We start from the raw sequence: 24,072 nt of genomic DNA on the forward strand, positions 1-24,072 counted from the left end.
CCTACATGTCAGGACCCAAGCAGAGCCAGGAGCCTGGAGAGGTGAGAACGGGCATGGGGAACACCGCGCCATGTAGGAGGGCATGGGTGTACCCGCGATCCGTACCGAGGATTGCGGGTGCGGCCATGACAGAAATCATCATATGGGCTGTCCCAAATTGTTTAAAGGCATAGCAATGTTAATGTATGTAAAATTCAAACTGGCAATTGGCAAATATAAATAATCTTGGTAATTCTAAGTGGCCTTAAATGGGAAAAGTTTATTCTGATCTTATGTCAGAGAGTGTGAAAAACATCATATGCGTCTTTTTATATAATGAATGGAAACTTCTGGTTTCAGTTGTAAACATGAGCTGCAGACAATACAGAGAAGTGTTCTGTGTTGCAGGATAGATGAGAAGCGAGTGTGAGCTGCAGACAGGACAGAGAAGTATCCCCCGTGTTGCAGAATAGAAGAGAAGTGAGTGGGAGCTGCAGACAATATAGAGAAGTGCGAGAAACAGAAGGGGCGGGACTAGCACTCCTTAAATATATATGGTCAGGGTCAAAAGTCATACACAAACAAACCAATAATATATTCAAAAGGAGAAAGAAGTATGCTATAAGACCCAAATTCAAAGTATAAACAAATTTTATTTGTACCGTGGTACACCACAACACAAAAACACATATAAAAACATTTAAAAAGTGTGGAAAACACAAAAAAATAATACAGCAGGAAGACCTAGCATATGGTAATGCTGGTCCTCCCGGCAGCCACCAGCTACTCTCAACGACCTCTCCTAACTACATGCATATCACAACAATATAAACTGAAAAAATGATGGCAATACATAAAACCAAGATGGCAAAACCCAAACAAACAACTATATGAAGGTATGAAGAACTCAATTGACAATAGAGCCAAATCGCTAATCAAAACCAAGGGGAGGTTAGGGGAAGCTGGGGCACAAAGCCCCACGCGTATCGCCAACCGACTGGCTTCCTCAGGGGTCAATTGAGTTCTTCATACCTTCATATAGTTTTTTATTTGGGTTTTTCCATCTTGGTTTTATGTATTGCCATCATTTTTTTTAATACAGAGAAGTGTTCTGTGTAGCAGGAAAGAAGAGAAGTGTGTGGGAGCTGCAGACAGGACAGAGAAGTGTCCCCAGTACAGCAGGATAGGAGAGAAGTGTGTGGGAGCTGCAGACAGGACAGAGAAGTGTCCCCAGTACAGCAGGATAGAAGAGAAGTGTGTGGGAGCCGCAGACAGGACAGAGAAGTGTCCTCCGTGTAGCAGGATAGAAGAGAAGTGAGTGGGAGCTGCAGACAGGACAGAGAAGTGTCCCCCATGTATCAGGATAGAAGAGAAGTGTGTGGGAGCCGCAGACAGGACAGAGAAGTGTCCCCAGTGTAGCAGGATAGAAGAGAAGTGAGTGGGAGCCGCAGACAGGACAGAGAAGTGTCCCCGTGTAGCAGGATAGAAGAGAAGTGAGTGGGAGCTGCAGACAGGACACAGAAGTGACCCCCCGTAAAGCAGGATGACCACACTGGTGTCTGAGGAGGATACTGGGCAGAATTACAGGGGTGCAGCAGGAGACCAGCACTGGGGGATCCCCTCCAGGAGAAGCCCCTGCTGAGGAGGTCACTGGGTGCAGGGTGTCACACACCTGGGTGCTGCTGTGGGGGTCATTCTCATTCTGGGCTGTGAGAGAAGCAGAGAGGAGCTTGTAGGAGGATCACATGTAAGAGCCCGAATCTAACATTGCACCGAAACTGCGCCTAAAATAAAGAGATTAATAAGAGGCAGGAACTCAACTCATCACAGATGGTTGTAACTTGTGATACTTCTGGGGCAACAATGGACCAGAAAATAGGCGCAACAAGGACACTTCAGCGCAGAACTGTGATACATCTGTCCCATTGTTGTGTCAAGGCAAACGATACTTCCATCTTTCCTATCCGCGGCTGTAAATTTCCAGCTGATCCGCTGTGATTCCCAGATGCGGAGCGGTTTAACCACATTGCTGCATTACAACTTCCCGGGGTGGTGGATGCATGTAATCCGCACGGGAAATGGAGACTTTCATGGGGATTACCAGACACCTTTAAATATATCTATTTCTATGGCTGTCTGTAATACAGAGCGTGGACTCCTTATCCTCTTATACAGTAACTGCTTACAATCAGCTATTGTGTCAGACAGGTGCACACCAATGTATCCTTTTATATCAAATTGTATGCTAAATGGAATTTAAGGACATTTTTACTTGAATTATGTAAAAAAATAATCAATTGGATTCATTTCTATATTAATGTGATGTAATACCTAGTTTCCCCTGTGGTGGCGCTGCAGGACTTTTGCTCACTTACTACCAGGTTGATCATTGACAATCACTGGAAGTCTGAGATGGGGAACATGTTTTGTGGTTATTGGTCTGTAGTTTGCCATCAGTTTTGATTGAAGATAAATATTGATATATTGAAGTTACATATAAATACATTCATATAAATAGACAGAGACCTTCTATAGATAGATATAAAGATGACTCTTGGACAAATAGATTGATAATTGATGATCAATAGATCGATCATGAGTTGAATAGAGTTGATAGATAGATAAATAGATAGATAAAAGATAGCTATTAGATAGACATGAGATAGAAAGATAGATAGATATGAGATAGATCAATGGAATAAAGACTCACCCTCTCTTCATTTACTTCGGAGTGCTGCCTATTTACTGGATTTACTATTGGGACCCCAGCCAAGGAGTTTACGGCTGCCTCACCCATCCAGGTCTGTGCTGCTCTAGACTCTTTCCTTGTTTAGATAGAAAGATAGATAGATAGATAGATATGAGATAGATAGATAGATAGATAGATAGATAGATAGATAGATAGATAGATATGAGATAGATAGATAGATAGATAGTTAGATAGATAGATATGAGATAGATAGATAGATAGATAGATAGATAGATATGAGATAGATAGATAGATATGAGATAGATAGATAGATAGATAGATAGATAGATATGAGATAGATAGATAGATAGATAGATAGATATGAGATAGATAGATATGAGATAGATAGATATGAGATAGATAGATATAAGATAGATAGATAGATAGATAGATAGATGGATAGATAGATATGAGATAGATAGATATGAGATAGATAGATATGAGATAGATAGATACAGGGCCGGATTAAGGTTGGTGGGGGCCCCTGGGCGCAAAATCTGGTGGAGGCCCCCACTAAGTGTGGCGTACACACACGTCCTCCTGCTTCCTTTTCACTATCCCAGCAGTAACACAGCTACATGCAGCCGCCTCATCCCCAGTAACACAGCTACATTCAGCTGCCTCGCCCCCAGTAACACAGCTACATACAGCCGCCTCGCCCCCAGTAACACAGCTACATACAGCTGCCTCGCCCCCAGTAACACAGCTACATACAGCCGCCTCATCCCCAGTAACGCCGCTACATACAGCCGCCTCATCCCCAGTAACACCGCTACATACAGCCGCCTCATCCCCAGTAACACAGCTACATACAGCCGCCTCATCCCCAGTAACACAGCTACATACAGCCGCTTCGCCCCCAGTAACACAGCTACATACAGACGCCTCATCCCCAGTAACACAGCTACATACAGCCGCCTTGCCCCCAGTAACACAGCTACATACAGCTGCCTCATCCCCAGTAACACAGCTACATACAGCCGCCTCACCCCCAGTAACACCGCTACATACAGCCACCTCATCCCCAGTAACACAGCTACATACAGCCGCCTCATCCCCAGTAACACCGCTACATACAGCCGCCTCATCCCCAGTAACACCGCTACATACAGCCGCCTCATACCCAGTAACACAGCTACATACAGACGCCTCATCCCCAGTAACACAGCTACATACAGCCGCTTCGCCCCCAGTAACACAGCTACATACAGACGCCTCATCCCCAGTAACACAGCTACATACAGACGCCTCATCCCCAGTAACACAGCTACATACAGCCGCCTCGCCCCCAGTAACACAGCTACATACAGCCGCCTCATCCCCAGTAACACAGCTACATACAGCCGCCTCATCCGCAGTAACACAGCTACATACAGCCGCTTCGCCCCCAGTAACACAGCTACATACAGCCGCCTCATCCCATGTAACATACACCTCAGCCACACTAGCCATGCAGTCCCATGTAACATACACCTCAGCCAGCACAGCCATGCAGTCCCATGGAGTGGTGTAACTAGGAGAGATTGGGCCCCATAGCAGATTTCTGCATGGGGCCCCCCTTCCCCTTAAAAAAATATAAACATATGCATTCGAATAAACGTGTGGTGGCCAGACTATAGCCTGGCAGGCACACATCTGGCGTGCTGGAGAAGAGGAGAGTAGATCGCGGCTCACCACTCCCCTCTCCATAGAGAATAGAGGTGCATGGTCGTTCTTACGGCCATAGATAGAGCACGCTCTATCTCTTTTGCAGCCACAGCACGAAACAGTGAGTACTCGTGGTACTCACTGTACCGAGCCCAGGCGCTATAGACGCCTTTGAGGGAAGTATATCCGGTAGCAAATTTGCGGCCAGATATACGCCCCCCATACGTTCTTGTGAATGTACCCTTATACAGACATGTTTATACAATTACACACATTTATATACTTATATACACACACATAAAGTTCTACACTCGTATACTTGCACCCATATATACATACAAGTATACACTTATACACACACATTTATGCACTCATATACATTTAAACACCAATACACAGAGTATATACAAACTCAAAGTATATACACACATACAGCAAATACATACATACCAAATACACAAACCACATCATTCACATATATATAAATGTACACACATATATGCTTATATAAATATATGTGTGTATAAATACAGTATATGCATCTATACACAGTATATACACTTATACACTGTATATACACATATACACAGTAGATGCATATATACACAGTATATACATCTATACACAGTAGATACACAGTAGATGCATATATACACAGTATATACATCTATACACAGTAGATACACAGATGCATATATACACAGTATATACATCTATACACAGTAGATACACAGTAGATGCATCTATACACAGTATATACATCTATACACAGTAGATACACAGTAGATGCATCTATACACAGTATATACATCTATACACAGTCGATGCATATATACCCATATACACAGTCGATGCATATATACCCATATACACAGTCGATGCATATATACCCATATACACAGTCGATGCATATATACCCATATACACAGTCGATGCATATATACCCATATACACAGTCGATGCATATATACCCATATACACAGTCGATGCATATATACACAGTAGATGCATATATACACATATACACAGTATATACACATATACACGCAGTATATACACATATACACGCAGTATATATATACACATATACACGCAGTATATATATACACATATACACGCCATATATACATACATATACACGCAGTATATACATACATATACACGCAGTATATACATACATATACACGCAGTATATACATACATATACACGCAGTATATACATACATATACACGCAGTATATATATACATATACACGCAGTATATATATACATATACACGCAGTATATATATATACATATACACGCAGTATATATATACATATACACTGTATACACATATATACACACAGAAAAATACATATCTATATACTTACCTTTTAGGGTGACCGGGTGCCTATTCGGGCGGGTGGGGGGTCTTGCCGGTGCTTGTTCCCGGGGGGGGGGGGGGAGTCGGTCAGTCGTTTGTTCGGCCAGGAAGGGGGGGGGGGCGGTCCGAGCGGGAAGCGCGCGGGGGGGGGTCAGAGCGGGAAGCGAGGGGGGAGGGGCGGATGGTGGTTTTTTGAGCGGGGAGCGGGGGTGATGTCGAGCGGGGAGCAGGCGGAGCGGGGGGCGGAGTTTGCGGGGTCGGCCGTGGTGTTGCTTGTTTGGGCGGGCCGGCTCTGCCATGCATGGCGGTGGGATAGCCGGGCGCGGAGGCGGAGTCGCCTGTGCCGAAGTGCGGCCGGCTCACCATGCAGCAGAATGGGTGGGCGGGGAGTCCATGTAGGGGGGTGGATGAGCTGGGAGGCGGCTCGGTTGTGCAGGCAGATGGGCGTAGAGGCGCTCTCCTCTGCCTGGGGGCGGCGTGCGGCTTATGAGGGGGGGCGCGGGAGGCGTGATCTGGTGGGGGCCTCTAGGGGGGTCAAGATGGTGGGGGCCCCGGGGCTCGAGCCCCAGGAGCCCCACCTATGATCCGGCCCTGGATAGATAGATAGATAGATATGAGATAGATAGATAGATAGATAGATAGATAGATATGAGATAGATAGATATGAGATAGATAGATATGAGATAGATAGATATGAGATAGATATGAGATAGATAGATATGAGATAGATAGATAGATAGATATGAGATAGATAGATAGATAGATAGATATGAGATAGATAGATAGATATGAGATAGATAGATAGATATGAGATAGATAGATAGATAGATAGGTGATAGATTATATGGAAAGATATGCAAAATATAAGCTAGATAGTAGCTAAAAAAATAGATTAAAGATTGATGTGGAATAGATTATACAGTGTAAAGAAAGACTCATAGATAGATAATAAATAGGTAGATGGAGATATGATAGACCATCTGATAGATAGATAAATATCTGTTAGACTGTATATATAGATAAATAGTTCTGAGATAGATAGATAGATATGAGATAGATAGATATGCGATAGATAGATAGATAGATAGATAGATAGATAGATAGATAGATAGATAGATAGATAGATTGATATATATGAGATAGATAGATAGATATGAGATAGATAGATAGATAGATAGATAGATATGATATAGATAGATATGAGATAGATAGATAGATATGAGATAGATAGATAGATATGAGATAGATAGATAGATAGATAGATAGATAGATAGATAGATAGATAGATAGATAGATATGAGATAGATAGATATGCGATAGATAGATATGAGATAGATTGATATATATGAGATAGATAGATAGATATGAGATAGATAGATAGATAGATAGATAGATAGATAGATAGATAGATATGATATAGATAGATATGAGATAGATAGATAGATATGAGATAGATAGATAGATATGAGATAGATAGATAGATATGAGATAGATAGATAGATAGATAGATAGATAGATAGATAGATAGATAGATAGATATGAGATAGATAGATAGATAGATAGATAGATAGATAGATATGAGATAGATAGATATGCGATAGATAGATATGAGATAGATTGATAGATATGAGATAGATAGATATGAGATAGATAGATAGATATGAGATAGATAGATAGATATGAGATAGATAGATAGATATGAGATAGATAGATAGATAGATAGATAGATAGATAGATAGATAGATATGAGATAGATAGATAGATAGATATGAGATAGATAGATAGTTAGATATGAGATAGATAGATATGAGATAGATAGATAGATAGATAGATAGATAGATAGATAGATAGATAGATAGATAGATATGAGATAGATAGATAGATAGATAGATAGATAGATAGATATATATGAGATAGATAGATAGATAGATAGATAGATAGATATGAGATAGATAGATAGATATGAGATAGATAGATAGATAGATAGATAGATAGATAGATATGGGATAGATAGATATGAGATGGATAGATAGATAGATAGATAGATATGAGATAGATAGATATGAGATAGATAGATAGATATGAGATAAATAGATATGAGATAGATAGATAGATAGATAGATAGATAGATAGATAGATAGATAGATATGAGATAAATAGATAGATAGATAGATAGATATGAGATAGATAGATAGATAGATAGATAGATAGATAGATAGATAGATATGAGATAGATAGATATGAGAGAGATAGATAGATAGATAAAGATAGATGATTGACAGATTAATTTATACTAGAAATTTCTCCATAAATTGTCTTAAAAACCTACTTCCCATATTATGGTGATTCCAGTATTTAACCAAAAAAAGGAAATATAAAACGCCATTAATGATGAACCTTAATGCACTTCTTAAAGACACCGGCTATAGTGAAAATTGATAATTACTACTTTTCTCTTTAATTGCATTCATTAATTATGCATCCTGTGTTTTAAGCCCCCTTTTCATCACGCGGGCACATTATACATTAACTATTCATTATTACATAGTGACTGGGGGAGGGGGAGGGGGGGCTTGTCAGTGAAATATGCCGGTTATATCTGGGAAATTAGATGGGGCTTAATGAATTTCCATTGAATAGACACAAAACTGATTAAACACAAGGCGTTTCAGAAGTTTTCCGGGATGTGTCAGATTGATGTGGCTTTTCTGGGTTCACTGTCGACAATTATAAAAGTTGCTCTTTTTTGTCGGCTTTCTTTTGCCGGCTCGGATCAGTGTAACTCGCCGGCGGCCTGGCAGTCAGGAGAACGTTAAAAGCTTTCCAAAGAAAGTTCCCAATCAAAATGCAGAGGGTCGACCATCGGCGTATTACTCTCCAGAGAGCCGCATGCTCTTAGACTGCCTATTGTCATCAGTATTATCAGCCCGATACTTGTCAAAAATGACTCATTTTCCAGTTCGGGCAAAAATTTCTTTATAAATCTTTAAATTCCTCGGGTTCTTTCAAGAAAAGGTTAAGGTACTTATGATTTAATGCAACTCCTTTACATCATAACTGTTTGACTAGTAAGTGAAAACTTGTCCTTTAAAAGCGGGAGACAGTGGGTGGAACCTTCTCATGTATTATTAATGCTACATGATACAGTATTACCAATAGTACATCGAGGATTCTACTTAAAGGACATGAAGGACTGTAAGCCAAGCACTTACATGCAGGTATGTGCCCCTTCTGGAGGGATCCGCTCTTCTTTAAGCTTCCTATGCCCTGTTTTTTTTAAGAAAGAAGGCTTTAAAAATTATGCAAATGAGCCTAACGGGCTCCAGGCTCCATTAACACCCACGGAGCCCCTCAGGTCCATTTGCATAATTTTAAAAGCCTTTAAAAAAAGAAAAAAACAGGACATCAGAAGCTAAAAGAAGAGAAGATCCTGCCAAAGGGGGCAAACACCAGTCAGTGCTTGGCTTACAATCCTTCATCCGGGTTGGCAGATGTCCTTTAACTTGCTGATCAGTGGGGGTCTCAGTGCTGAGACACCCACAGATCACGAAAACGAGGGGTCCAATTGGGTTCCACATACCTCCGTCGGACCCCTCGTTGCTCCATCAGCTCCATAAAGATTAATAGGGTGGTACGGTCCTGCGCGGCCATCTTCTCAATTAGTCTAACAGATCGAGAAGGTGTCCGACGGACCCCCCATTTTTGTGATCTGTTGGGGTCTCAGCACTGGGACCCCCACTTATCAGCAAGTTGGGCCCTACCTATCCTGTGGATAGGGTCTAACTTTTCTTCGTGGAAGAACCCCTTTTAAGGAGCACTCCAGAAATTTTGTGGACCATTATTGATAAAAAAAATGTAGAGGTTCAGGATTTATCTATATTATATGATGTATCATTTGTAGGTTGTCATTGATGTCATAAAAAACTAAGGTTACCCTTTTGCAGGTCATAAATTCACTAATACAAGCATGCGTATTTTATTTATAGTTTCTGTTCATCCGGCGTCTTTGGAGTTGCATTGCCGGTGTCATAGGTAGAATGCGCATGCGTGGAATGGGAGCCGAGGAAGCGATAGTCATGTCCATGGCAGGGGAATTTACTATACAATACAAAATAACTTATCGATCCCCAGGGGGGAAATTGATTTGTACCAATGTACCATATAATATATATGAAAGACAAAAATAAAAGAATAGAAAAAAACTATGTTATGGAGCTGGTGCCCCCCCTTGCTTAGGATAATTTTTTATCAGACTTTTCAGTGGCGAAACAAACAGGAATATATCAAGACAGAGAAGAGATACAGTCCCTGAGCTTACTCAGAATGTCTGCCCTGCCTACTTGTCAGGCCCTACTCTAAGCCACAGAGACAACTGCACCACAGTCCTGATTGTGCACAGAGTATATATCAACCAAAATGAAAGAAAAACAGACAGAAGCAAGCATAGTTTGGCAAATCGGGTCAAAACCAAGATGGCGGCGAGGTACTGAATCTTGCATCAAAGAAAAGCCAGTAGCAAGAGACCAGAATAACCATCCGTGACTGGATCCAGGTGTAGGTATACATGGAGTTCCTGGACATCACCCTGGCCGCTGATAGGTCTGGCCATCCATCATGCAAACTCCTGAAACACACAACCATCTCTGACAGAATATAAATAATATAGGCATGGCATGCAGGTAATCATAGTTTGGGATGGTGGTTTTGGCTGATAGATTTCCTTTAAAGGGATAGGCCAGTAATAGCTATTGATGAAATATCCTTTAGATCTGGCTGACATCTGGCCCCTATTTATCAGCTGTTTGGAGTACGGAAGAAGAGGGACCCATGTCACTGTAGGTGGCTCCTGGAAGCCAAAACTGCATGTATGTCCCCCAATCTCTATCAATGGGAGCCATGGGCACAATTACAGCTTTAACTAACACAGGGAGCGGGCGCCAAAAGAAAATCCTAGCCACTCCCTAATAATTTTTAATAATTTCTTTCGCGTGGGTACAATGTTGGTGACTATCCTGGTCTTACCTGATATTTCTGCCCGTCCTAATCCCAGAGTTGTACTTTGGACTCCACCATTGACTTCCGACTGCCCCGACCTTGTTCTGTCCACAAGGTCAATCATTACGGCAGCCCCATCACATTAATAGAAGGGATTCTTTGCTGTAAGAGCAGTGAGATAGGCCGGATGCTTCTCTTTAAAGTATAAAAATTAGGGATTGTGAGAAATAGATTTTTGGAATAAGACATTTATTTAAAGATTTATTCTGATTGTTATATTTGAAGTTGGGAAGGATTTTTTTCCTACCACTGTAGGGTTATAGGTTGAACTTCATAGACCAGAGTCTTTATTCAGTCTTATTTACTTTGATATCTCTGAAATAACACAAGCAACGAAGAAATAGAGGGACAATTTCCTCAACAGAAATGGAAATTATGCTAAACAAAGACCTAGACTTCTAGGGGGTCATTTACTAAGGGCCCGATTCGCGTTTTTCCCGACGTGTTACCCAAATATTTCCGATTTGCGCCGATTTCCCTTGAATTGTCCCGGGATTTTGGCGCACGCGATCGGATTGTGGCGCATCTGCGCCGGCATGCACGCGACGGAAATTGGGGGGCATGGCCGAACGAAAACCCGACAGATTCGGAAAAACCGCCGCATTTAAAAAAAGAAATGTGTTGCTTGGGACGCGCTTACCTTCACTTGGTCCGGCGCGGTGAATTCCGGCGCGTTCAGGTGCTTTTCAGTGCAGCAGCGCCACCTGGTGGACGGTGGAGGAACTACCTTGATGAATCCCGGCCGGACCCGAATCCAGCGCAGAGAACGCGCCGCTGGATCGCGAACGGACCGGGTAAGTAAATCTGGCCCCTAATGTCCATACTTGGCCCTGAGCTATAAGATACACAGCAGAAAATTGTCAATGACGGCCAAACCCATGGACAACAGGGCTCGGAGAACCAAGATGATACAGATAAACCTCCAGAAGCCATAGTTAAGACTACATATTTAGAGATGTGTTCAGCTATAGCTTTCCATGAATTTTCTTAAAGGGGTTTTCCCACAAACTAAAGTAAGGCCCTATCCATGGGATAGGACCTAACTTGATGATCAGTGGGGGTCTCAGTTGGACCCCTTGCCGCTTCGCCAGATTAATGGAGCAGACAGCCGCACATGACCGTTTTGCTCTATTGTTCTCTATGGAGCTGACGGAAATTGGCGAGCGCGGCGCTCACCAATCTCCATGGATAGGGCCTAACTTTAGTTTGTGGGAAACCCCTTTAAGGTTTCAATGTCTCAATGCATTTTGTTTATTATGTTAACAGGAGTCGTATACCTCCCCCCAAGCGTATGCACTGCTAGCAAAAGAGAAATTATTATTTCTGACATAACTTAATAATTTTTTCCCATTATGTCATTTCCAAGATATTCCCAGTTTAATCTGTATGCTAATTAGGTAGTTGGTGAACTTGTGACATGCCCTCAGCGCTTGGGGCGTTGCTCCATACGTCTAAATTACTTTCCTGTTCTTCCAATGTGACCTCATGCTTCTCACAATACAAATCGCCAGCTTATGTGACAGCCAACATAGTGGCCCAGACAGTAAAAAACAATCCCCCGGACGCTAAAGACTTTGATGCTCCAACTACCTCATTTGAATAAGGATTCCATTGGGAAATTCTCAGAAACAACAAAATGACAGAAATAATAAAGTTTTTTTTGCAATCATCTACAACATGATGCCAACTGATCATAATTCTTGGGGTCAACTTCCTTTAACAAAAACCCTTGACCAGCTGCAATTCACATCTTAACCACTGAGTGACTGAAAACACATAGACAAGATAGACAAGAGGCATAACTAGGAGATGTAGGAACACATAGTAGACTTCTGAATGGGACCCCTTCCATCTATATACATATTTGTATACTCACACATGTGAGTTACAATCACACAGTATATACATAACCTATATACATACATACACTACCATATACATCCATGCATGATATACACAGACATACAGGATATACACATCACTTATACACACACATATAGAGAATATACTCATCACATGCACACACATATGTAGCATATACACATCATATATGCACACACATATAGAGCATATACTCATCACATACACACACAAATACAGCAAATACACACATAGATACAATGCCATATACAGACATACAATATACACACACATACAGTATATACACACAACACAAACACATACGGCATATACACGTCACATATGCACACACATATAGAACATATATTTATCACATATACACACATACAGCAAATAAACACATATTTTAATACCATATACAGACATACAATAAATACACACATACAGTAACTACACACACAACACAAACACATACAGCATATACACATCACATATGCACACACATATAGAGCACATACTCATCACATACACACACAAATACAGCAAATACACACGTAGATACAATACCATATATACACAGATACAGCAAATAACACACATATTTTCAATACCATATACAGACATACATTATACACACACACACTACACAAACACCTACAGCATATACTCATCACATATACACACATACAGCAAATAAACACATATTTACAATTCCATATACAGATATACAGAATACACAAACTACACAAACACATACACACCCAATACTCCAGAAGCTGGGGCCCCCTCACACCGTGGGCCCCATAGCAGCTGCTATGGCTTCTACCCCTATAATTATGCCTATAACTGAGTATAAATTTAATCCCCTCTCTCCCAGACACATTCATCCAGTATATTAGATTTTCTTAGCACATATTTCCGGGGAATCGGACATTCCATTCCATTGTAGATGTATTCCTCCATATTCACACCTGTCCCATAACATCTTCTTAAAACCTCCATCCATTTCCTCTTGGTGACTCCCAGTTAAGCGAAAAAGCTTCTGCCACTTGGATATGGTATTTCATAGATCGATTGGGCAGTCAGTGTGGATATAGATATCCCGGGTAATTTCTTATGTCCATTCTTTCATCTCTCAAGTAGAGTTATGGAGCAGTCTGGGCTTTCTTGGTTACCAACATCAATATAAATGCTTCTATCAGCCAGTCCACCAGCGTTCCGATACATCACGACTTCCAGACTTTCCCAACATCATAAAGCACCGGTCTTTTATTATTATTATTATTATTACCTCTTTTTATTACATATATATATATATATATATATATATATATATATATATATATATATATATATATATATATTTGTTATTTTTCATTTTGTTTCATTTATTTTATTTAATTTTTTTATAATTTAAAAATGTTATTTTTCGTTGTTTTTTTTTATTTTTTTCATTTTTTAATCATTTAAATATTCTATTTTTTGGATTTGTTAAATTTATTTTATTTTTTAATCATTTAAATATTCTACTTTTAGATTTTTTAAATTTATTTTATTTTTTAATTATTTAAATATTCTAATTTTCGATTTTTTTTTTTAATTTATTTTATTTTTTAATCATTTCAATATTCTATTTTTTGGAAATTTTTTTTATTTATTTTATTTTTTAATCATTTCAATATTCTATTTTTTGGATTTTTAAAATGTATTTTATTTCTTAATCATTTCAATATTCTATTTTTTTATTTTTTAAATGTATTTTATTTTTTAATAATTTAAATATTCTATTTTTCGTTTTTTTCAAATGTATTTCATTTTTTAATCATTTCAATATTCTACTTTTTGATATTTTTTTTTATTTATTTTATTTTTTAACCATTTCAATATTCTATTTTATTTTTTATTTTATTTTTTTTTTATGATATAAAAATAACCCTAAAAAAAAAAAAAAAATCGTAATAATAATCTGGGTTTTTTTTGTTTTTTGTTTTTTGGGTTTTTTTTTTTCCGAAGGTCTACTTAAACTTCTGAAAAGAACATTTTTATTTTGAATGATATGACAGGACTATCGCCGGAGTGTTTCCCCCCCGCTATAAAGAAACGGGCTAAAGAATTATGGCCTTTATTAGATTGGTGACAGTGAGCTTTAGCAATACATTGCTAACTTCTGTCTCTCTGCGGAGACAATTTTCTTTTCTTAAATAAACTGTCATGGTGGTGTTAATATATTGTTTGCTCGCTCATACTGGGAGAATACAGCTGATATAAAACATGTATATGCTGCATTGGTAATGGTATCTTTAGTGTAGTTGACTTGAACAAATGTGTTTCCCTCATGGCTGTGTTAATGTGATAAAGGAAATTGGCTCTTCGTCAGGATTTGGCCGGGTACAGACAGTGGTGATGGGAGCACAATCCTTTCTTTTTTTTTTTTTTTTATGCATTAACACCACTGAGAAGTTTTTCCTGAGTTATATTTCATACTGTACGTCTCGTCCGCCTGCGCGAAGATGTTGTAAAACATGAGATAATGTTGCAAATAACACAGCGGGATGGCGGTATCTTTCATAATGATAACAGTCGGGAGCTCGGTGACAGTAACAGGCTGTAAAAAAAATATTCGAGATATTTAATAATATTACCGAAAATACGATTTCAAGGGGGCGCTTGTTATGTCTTGTTGTTTTTGCTTATTTTGTTTAGATTTTATTTAATAATCGTACATGAAATGTAACTTTGAAGGCACTTGCTGGTTTTTTTTTTGTGGCTTATTTGATTTTTCTATATTTTATTGAATAATGTTTTTTTTTTAATTTTGCTTATTTTTTTTTAATATTTTATTTACTCGAGTATAAGCCGACCCGAGTATAAGCCGAGACCCATAATTTTACCACCATAAACTGGGAAAACTTATTGACTCGAGTATAAGCCGAGGGTGGGAAATGCATTGGTCACAGCCTCCCAGTATATAGCCAGCAAGACCCCTGTAGTGTATAGCCTGCCAGACCCTGTAGTGTATAGTCTGCCAGCCCCTCTAGTGTAGCACCTGCATAGTCCCTGTAGTATACAGCCTGCCCAGCCCCTGTAGTATACAGCCTGCCCAGCCCCTGTAGTACACAGCCTGCCCAGCCCCTGTAGTACACAGCCTGCCCAGCCCCTGTAGTATACAGCCTGCCCAGCCCCTGTAGTATACAGCCTGCCCAGCCCCTGTTGTATGCAGCCTGCCCAGTCCCTGTAGTATACAGCCTGCCCAGCCCCTGTAGTATACAGCCTGCCCAACCCATGTAGTATACAGCCTGCCCCGCCCCTGTAGTATACAGCCTGCCCAGCCCCTGTAGTATACAGCCTGCCCAGCCCCTGTAGTATACAGCCTGCCCAGCCCCTGTAGTATACAGCCTGCCCAACCCCTGTAATATACAGCCTGCCCAGCCACTGTAGTATACAGCCTGCCCAGTCCCTGTAGTATATAGCCTGCCCAGTCTGTCTCCGATGCTCCGGTATCAAGCATAGGACCTAAGGGTGACGTCAGAAAGGTGAGTTTTGAGTATTTTTTTTCTTGACTCAAGTATAGGCCGAGTTAGGGTTTTTGAGAACAAATTTTGTGCTGAAAAGCTAGGCTTATACTCGACTATATATGGTAACGTGCTATTTTTTTGCTTATTTGATATTTAATGACTATTGAATAATTTAATTTCAAATAATTTAATTTGTTTTTTTAATTTTGCTTATTTTTAAAATATTTTATTTTATAATAGTCAATTACTTTTTGTTGGCCTATTTGGTTTTTTATATTTGATTTAATAGTGGTCGATAAAATGTAACTGAAAGAACTTGTTTTTTAATAATTTGCTTATTTTTTTAGATTTCATGTACTATTATTAAATATAATAAAACTTTGAAGGCACTAGTTTTTTTTAGTTATTTTTTATATTTTATTGAATATTGAATAATGTTTTGCTTTTTTTTATTTTTGCTTATTTTTTAATATTCTATTTAATAATAGGCAAATAGTTTTTTTGGCCTATTTGGTTTTTTATTTAATAGTGGTCGATAAAATGTAACTGAAAGAACTTGTTTTTTATAGTTTGCTTATTTTTTAGATTTCATGTACTATTATTAAATAAAGTATAAAAAAACAAATAAGCCAAAAAAATAACAAGTGCCTTAAATAAAATATAACTTTGAATGCACTAGTTATTTTTTTGACTTTTTTTTTTTGTATTTTATTGTAGTATACAGCCAGCCAGCCCCCATGTAGTATACAGCCAGCCAGCCCCATTTAGAATACAGCCAGCCCCCTGCAGTATACAGCCAGCCAGCCCCTGTAGCATACAGCCAGCCTGCCTCCATGTAGTATACAGCCAGACTGCCCCCATGTAGTATACAGCCTTCCCCCTGTAGTATACAGCCAGCCAGCCCCCATGTAGAATACAGCCAGACCCCATGTAGTATACAGCCAGCCCCCTGCAGTATACAGCCAGCCAGCCCCCTGCAGTATACAGCCAACCAGCCCCCATGTAGTATACAGCCAGCCAGCCCCATTTAGAATACAGCCAGCCCCCTGCAGTATACAGCCAGCCAGCCCCTGTAGCATACAGCCAGCCAGCCTGCCTCCATGTAGTATACAGCCAGACTGCCCCCATGTAGTATACAGCCTTCCCCCTGTAGTATACAGCCAGCCAGCCCCCATGTAGAATACAGCCAGCCCCCATGTAGTATACAGCCAGCCCCCTGCAGTATACAGCCAGCCAGCCCCTGTAGCATACAGCCAGCCTGCCTCCATGTAGTATACAGCCAGACTGCCCCCATGTAGTATACAGCCTTCCCCCTGTAGTATACAGCTAGCCAGCCCCCATGTAGAATACAGCCAGCCCCCATGTAGTATACAGCCAGCCCCCTGCAGTATACAGCCAGCCAGCCCCCTGCAGTATACAGCCAACCAGCCCCCATGTAGTATACAGCCAGCCAGCCCCCATGTAGTATACAGCCAGCCTGCCTCCATGTAGTATACAGCCAGCCAGCTCCCTGCAGTATACAACCAGCCTCCTGTAGTATACAGCCAGCCTGCCCCCTGTAGTATACAGCCAGCTCCCTATAGTAGACAGCCCGCAGCCCCCTGTAGTATACAGCCAGCCCACCCAGCACTTAAAAAAATAAACTTATATACACACCCTCCAGTGGCCCCGATGCTCAGCGCGGCTCCCCAATATCGGCGCGGCTTACTCTTCTGTCTTCCCCACGACTCCTCTTCTTTCTTTGGTTTTCTGTAACAGCCAGCAGAGCCGCGGCCATGCTCTTTGCTGGCCAGTGCATAGCATGATGCGGCCGCTGATGACGTCATAGTATGCGCCGGCCCGCAGATAACATGGCCACGTCAGTATATAAAATATGACTTTAAGGGCACTTGTTATTTTTTTTTTTTTGCTTTTTACTTTTTTATATTTTGTTTAGAAATAGTACAGAAAATATAATTTTGAAGGCATTTTTTTCCCCTTCATTATTTCATTTTTTATATTTTATTTAATAATATTCAATAAAATGTAACTTTGAATGAACAGTTATTTTGTTCTGATTTATTTTATATTTAGTTTTATAACAGAACAAAAAATATAACTTTCAGGGTACTATTTTTTTTAATTTTTTAATTTTTATTTAACAATATTATTACCACATAAAGTAGAATAATAGATGTACTTGTATTCTCTAATTTTTTTGCTTGTTTATTTTTATTTAATAATTATAAAGTAAATCAATCTAAAATATTACGTAAAATAATTGATAAATCAATAGTTTTTTATTTTATTTTTTACTTTTTTGGTTAATTAACTATAATTCAAAAATATTATGACTTTGGGAATTCCTGAGTTTATTTTATTCTACTCACATTTTTAAAATTTTACATAAAATGTAATAATAGACCATCAGGTTTTTTGGTTTTTACTATTCTACTTTTCTGGCATCTTGAATTCAAGAATATTACATTAACGAGAACCTGTGACCAGGAATGTTATTTTTAGCTAGTGACAGGTTCCAATAGCCTTTGCTATGTAGATTTTATATAACTTCACCTGGCTCCCTGCCAGCAGCATGTGGTGAGTCCCGTTGTGGGGGCGGGGCCACTGCAACGTGTGTCTCTTCATGCAATCTTCCCCTACTCTACACCATGCCCCTCCCCTGCTGGCTCAATGCACATGACAGGAAGTGGGGAGGTGAGGAGACTGACACAGGCACACAGGCTGCAGCTATGTAATTTTATTGTGTAAAATATAAAAATCGACTTCCACTCTCCTATGGATAGGGGATAACTGCAAGGTCACAACTTTTAGAATACTATCAATCTGACACTATTCCGCTCTCCTTTGGATAAGAAATAACTATAGGAGTAATTTTTTTTTTTTTTTTTTTTCCTTTTTGCTTATTGACAGTTACGGTTTTTAGTGATATAACATTATTTTTATTATTTAGAATTTTATTTAATATTATTGTGTAATACATAAAAAGACACAGTTGTCTTTTTAATGTACAATAATGGAGAAATGTTTAAAAACATTGAGGGTCATTTTTTGAGACATGTTTTGGCATATTGCAATTTTTGTGCCTTTTTTGGCACAGTTCGAAATGCCCGCCAGACATTTGTTTATTGTCAGTTAGACACATTGGGGCTCATTTACTAAGGGTCCCCGCAGCGCATTTTCATCGGGTTTCCCGACGATTTCCGTTTTGGCGCATGGGATCGGATTTTGGCGGGGGGCGTGGCCGTCGGACAACTTGACTGATATGAACAAAGCGTGGGATTTAACATTTAAAATTGTGCCGCAAGACACGCACTTACAAGCACCGGGAAGAAGCAGGTGAATTCCGGCGGACCTCAGCACAGAAGCAACGGATGCAGGAACTCGGGCGCACGACCTTAGTGAATCGCTAGCAGACCCAAATACTCGTCGGACAACGCACCGCAGGATCGCGAAAGGACCGGGTAGGTAAATCTGCACCATTGGACTTTATTTACTAGCACTTTGGTCGCATTGTTCACGGTTTTTCAGGATTTGCTGAAAGAAGTGACGTGAGACATTTGTGTAACATTTGTAACAAATGTCTCAAAAAGTGATCTGAAAATAAAAAACACATTGAAAAAGTGAGAATGATAAATTATCAGGGTAGCAAAAAGGAAAAAAGACAGGCAAAAACTAGCCAAAACAAACAGAGATAAGAAAAATGACCCCCATTGAATATTAAAAAATTGGTGCATTTTCTCTTCATTTTTTATGTTTTTATTGCAAAATTCTAGCCCAGACATTGTGGAAGAGGAGCAAGAAGAAAAAAAAAATGCGGGGAGCTTAAAAACCTTAAACAAACATTTACAAGCTGTAAATAATAACTGATGGATTTAATTTTTCACTTAAAGAGGTGATTTTCCGTATTGTAATGGTTTTTGAAAATACGCCATTTACAGAAATTGTAGCCTGCAGTATCCGAAATGTTGTTTGCAACGTAATCTACAAGGGACATAACGATCCTCCAAAGCAATTTTGCACCCCTTAACTAATACATCTGCAGTGTTTATCCCTGATCACGGCACCCGCTTGTCTGATAACAATCACGAATGGGAGACAATTCACGTTTCTTTTAAGGTAATATATACCCAACCATTACGTGTCCGCGATGGTAACGACTTGTGCTGTGGGAGAGGAATCAGGATCTGACAATCATGTAAATATAATTTGCCATTGCTAAAGATTTATTTTATTCTAATAGACACGCACTCACCATTGATTGCTCGCAATCTTGTAAAATATAAGTACATAATAAACTAAGGAGCCGTTACCGTTTTGTTGGGTTTATGGCCATCACGTTCCAAAAGGCGGTGTTCAGTGTTTCCAGAGGAGATAACAGATAGAGTTCACTAAATGGGGAGGGAGGGGTTAACAGCAAAATGACTCATTACATAAATTACTAAGAAATAAGCAATTATATGAAGAAGATAAGGAGGGTAAGAGGTTATCCGATGGATGTAACTTACCCCTTATCCATGGGATGGGGTATAAACTTCAGATTACAAGGGGCAAAAGCACTGGAGGAGAACAGGGAAAAGAAGTTCCCATGCAAATGAAGGATTGGTGCGCATGCGCGATTGGTGCTTTATTAACTGCTATGTGAGTATCTCATAGAATTGAATGGATCACGGGTCTGGGTTGTTTAGTGATACAGGTGGTCCCCTACTTAAAGGAAACCTACCACTCCTTCAGACCGCCCTGTAGGCTACTTAATGCTGATGCCGGGAAATAGTTTAGTTAGGCTCGGCACACCTTAGTTTAACTAAAAAAATTTTTTTCTTACATATGTAAATGAGCCCTCCGGTGCTACCATACGTCATCTTCAAGCTGGCGATGGCTTCCGATTTTTAATTATTCCCGCCTCCTTCATATTAGCCGTCCTCCTTCTAATCCGTGACGTCACCAAGCTCTCGGCACCTATCGACGGCCGGCTGTGCAATACTTAGTGCGCATGCGCTATAGGTGGCGAGAGCTTGGTGACGGCTCTCGGCACCTGAAGGAGGACGGGTAATATGAAGGAGGCGGGAATAATTGAACATTGATAGCCATCGCCAGCCCGAAGATGATGTAGGGTAGCACCGGAGGGCCCATTTACATATGTAAGAAAATCGTTTTTTTAGCTAAACTAAAGTCCACCGAGCCTAACCAAACTATGTGCCGGCATTAAGTAGCCTACAGGGTGGTCTGAAATCATGTGAGCAGTGGTAGGTTTCCTTTAAGAACACCCAACTTACAGACGACCCCTAGTTACAAACTGGATGTTGGTAAACTGCCTGTACCTCACTCAACTTCCAAAAACCCGTATTCTTCCAAATATGGAGGTCCCAACTGTTGTACTTCCTTCAATCTGATGATAGCGGATTAATTATGTTACTGAAACTGTTAATGTTCATAGTAACTACATTTTTGGAAAGGTCATGAAAGTTTGATAATTGGGGTACAACCACATGCGTGTACCATGCTTCATCCACGATCGGTAGAAGGGAAAAATGGAAGAAAAACAAGAGCATATATGTAGTATATCTGGAAAATCAAGTAGTTGGGATATGGGTGTCTGATCACCTTGTTTGGTTGAGTAGAAACCCAAATAACAAGAGCATTGCAAATCATAATCATCAAGGAGCAGAAAGTAGAGTGTCCTGTCCAAATAGACACCGCTTGGGTGAACAAGGTAGAAGGTCCAAATATCCAAGAACTGTATTGATGGCAAGCATGGTTAAGGTTCGAAACAAGTCTCTTCCCTGTTATTAAGTACATGTAGTTGGGGTTAATCCATGTTCCCATAGTTTATCCTTTTTTATATTTTATGTGTTAATAGTAAGAATCAAGAAATATTTGAATACACTGGTATAGGGCGTATAGTGGATATGCATGGATGTGCATGGACTTACAAGTTCCATCATCGGCTTTTAGGGAATGCTTAACAATGACTGTTCAGTCATGAATGTGCCGTAGTACTCTTTAGCTTCACAGGCTGTTACACTGTCTCACCCTCTGCCCCTCCTCCCTCAGCACTTCCCTCCCTCCCTTTGAATTATGTAATCTCACACAGTGAAGGGGAATTGCTCCTCTAAAATGTAACTGTCTGTGAAGCTACAGCATGGAGAGGTTCTGGAAACACCACCTGAAGGGACCTTCAGGCTCATTAACATAATTTTAAACATTGATTTTAGAAGGAAAGAAACCATGGATAACAAATATAAGAATATACCACAGTCACGGTGCCTGAATCTGTGAGTGTCCCTGGTATACCATGATGGATTTTGGTAGAAAATTTGCTTTAACTTGACGTGACCCTAGGATTTTATGCACATTTATTATCCCATTCTTACTGATGTCATAAATTCCTCAGAATATTTATACCTTTTATTTTGATGCATAATTGGGCAAAGGTCCGATTTTTCATAATTCAGACACTACCATCTTATTACGCAGCGTCCAATAAGCTTCCTTGAGATGACTGAACTGTGGATAGGGCCAAACTTGGTTCGTGGGACAACCCCTTTAAGTATGTTTTTCATCAATAATTGCTATTTGTATTAGTTATTCTGCATGTAAAGTTAATATAGTTTACAAAAAATATTTTCATGACAGGTGCATTACACCAAAGTGGCTTTTTTCATCAATGGACCTGAAGAAGATCTAACACCATTTGACGCAAGATTCCTTATTGAGCCCATTTTTGAACCCAATATTGAGAGCTTTCTAAGAATCGGACAAAGTATAAATGGTATGTACACCCTTCCTCTTACTATGAGATTACCCCCATAATAGACTGATATTGGGGGGAATTGGTGATTGGAACGTCTTTTAGTAGATCCATCATGGATCTCCGAAACGACAAGCCAGTTTGGCCCAAGTCTGACCTGGCACAGCTTTCAGCTATAATCTCTTCTAATGGAGACTTTAGTGAATATGTTGAGGTGTTCATATCCCTAAACACTGCCTGTCTGCCCCACTATCCACCCCATAATGCCCGAAGTGGAGTGCATACCCTGGTCCCCAAAAATTGTCCCTTGTGCTTTTGGTAGGTTTACAACATATAATACATACTCATAGATTTATTTTGGGGCAATACCACTAGGACACCTTTTGATATATGGAACCTCTTGTACTTGATCAGACTGTCGGACTGGTATGTGTGGATTCTACCAGAGGTGGTGATCTTGAGGGCCCACCCTTCAACCATAAAAAAAAATCATATCATGTAGAATGTATCATCAAAAAGATAATCTATAATATCGGAATCATCCTAAATGAAATACGACACAATATCCAATAATTACTCCATTCACTTCCAAATGAAGATCTTTGGGGCCTATTATAAAGTGTAAGAACCTGGGGCCCACCGGAGGATTCTCTGATGCTCTGGTGGGCCAGTCCGACACTGTACTTGATCAATGTCTATGTCCATGTCTATGGTTTAGAAAATGTATCCCTACATCCTTGTTGCTCTAAAACAGAAAAGAGGTGACTGTGGGGATTCATGGTGGTGCAGGAATCTGATTGGTTAAGTTTCTGTTATCATGTTTTGGGGCTTTGAAAACATTTGTGAATGTTCTTGAGCGGAGAAGAGGTCATCCAATGGTCTGTATCCATGGTGGTCTAGACTTATGAAAATGTTAGTACAGATTCCATTACAGATTCCAAAAAATTGAACAAAACGATCAAACTTATAAAGAAAGTGCCACTCCAGTACCAACACCTAGTGCATATATGAACACTCCACCATAGAAAGAACCGGAGAATAGTGCAACTCGGGCAAACCCTCCCGGAACACCCACCCAGCATTCCAAATTTACTAGGCCACAGCACCTGCAGCTGAGAGACAAAAGAATTGGGAGTAACCAAAGGGTTTTTCA

General features: G+C 39.9%; 1 protein-coding gene across 5 annotated transcripts in view; it reads left to right on the plus strand.

Moving 5' to 3' along the window:
- Positions 1–24,072, plus strand: part of USH2A (usherin) — a 493,686-nt gene that overhangs the window by 19,378 nt on the left and 450,236 nt on the right. For all 5 annotated transcript variants that reach the window (XR_011854013.1, XM_072140122.1, XM_072140124.1 and 2 more), the window contains exon 4: positions 22,805–22,940. Coding sequence is in view for 4 of the 5 variants with exons in the window: in XM_072140122.1 (XP_071996223.1) it covers positions 22,805–22,940 (136 nt within the window). In the remaining variant the exon portion in view is untranslated. The remainder of the gene's footprint in view (positions 1–22,804; positions 22,941–24,072) is intronic.

This window comes from Engystomops pustulosus, chromosome 3 (assembly GCF_040894005.1).
Source record: "Engystomops pustulosus chromosome 3, aEngPut4.maternal, whole genome shotgun sequence".
NCBI classification, from domain to species: domain Eukaryota; kingdom Metazoa; phylum Chordata; class Amphibia; order Anura; family Leptodactylidae; genus Engystomops; species Engystomops pustulosus.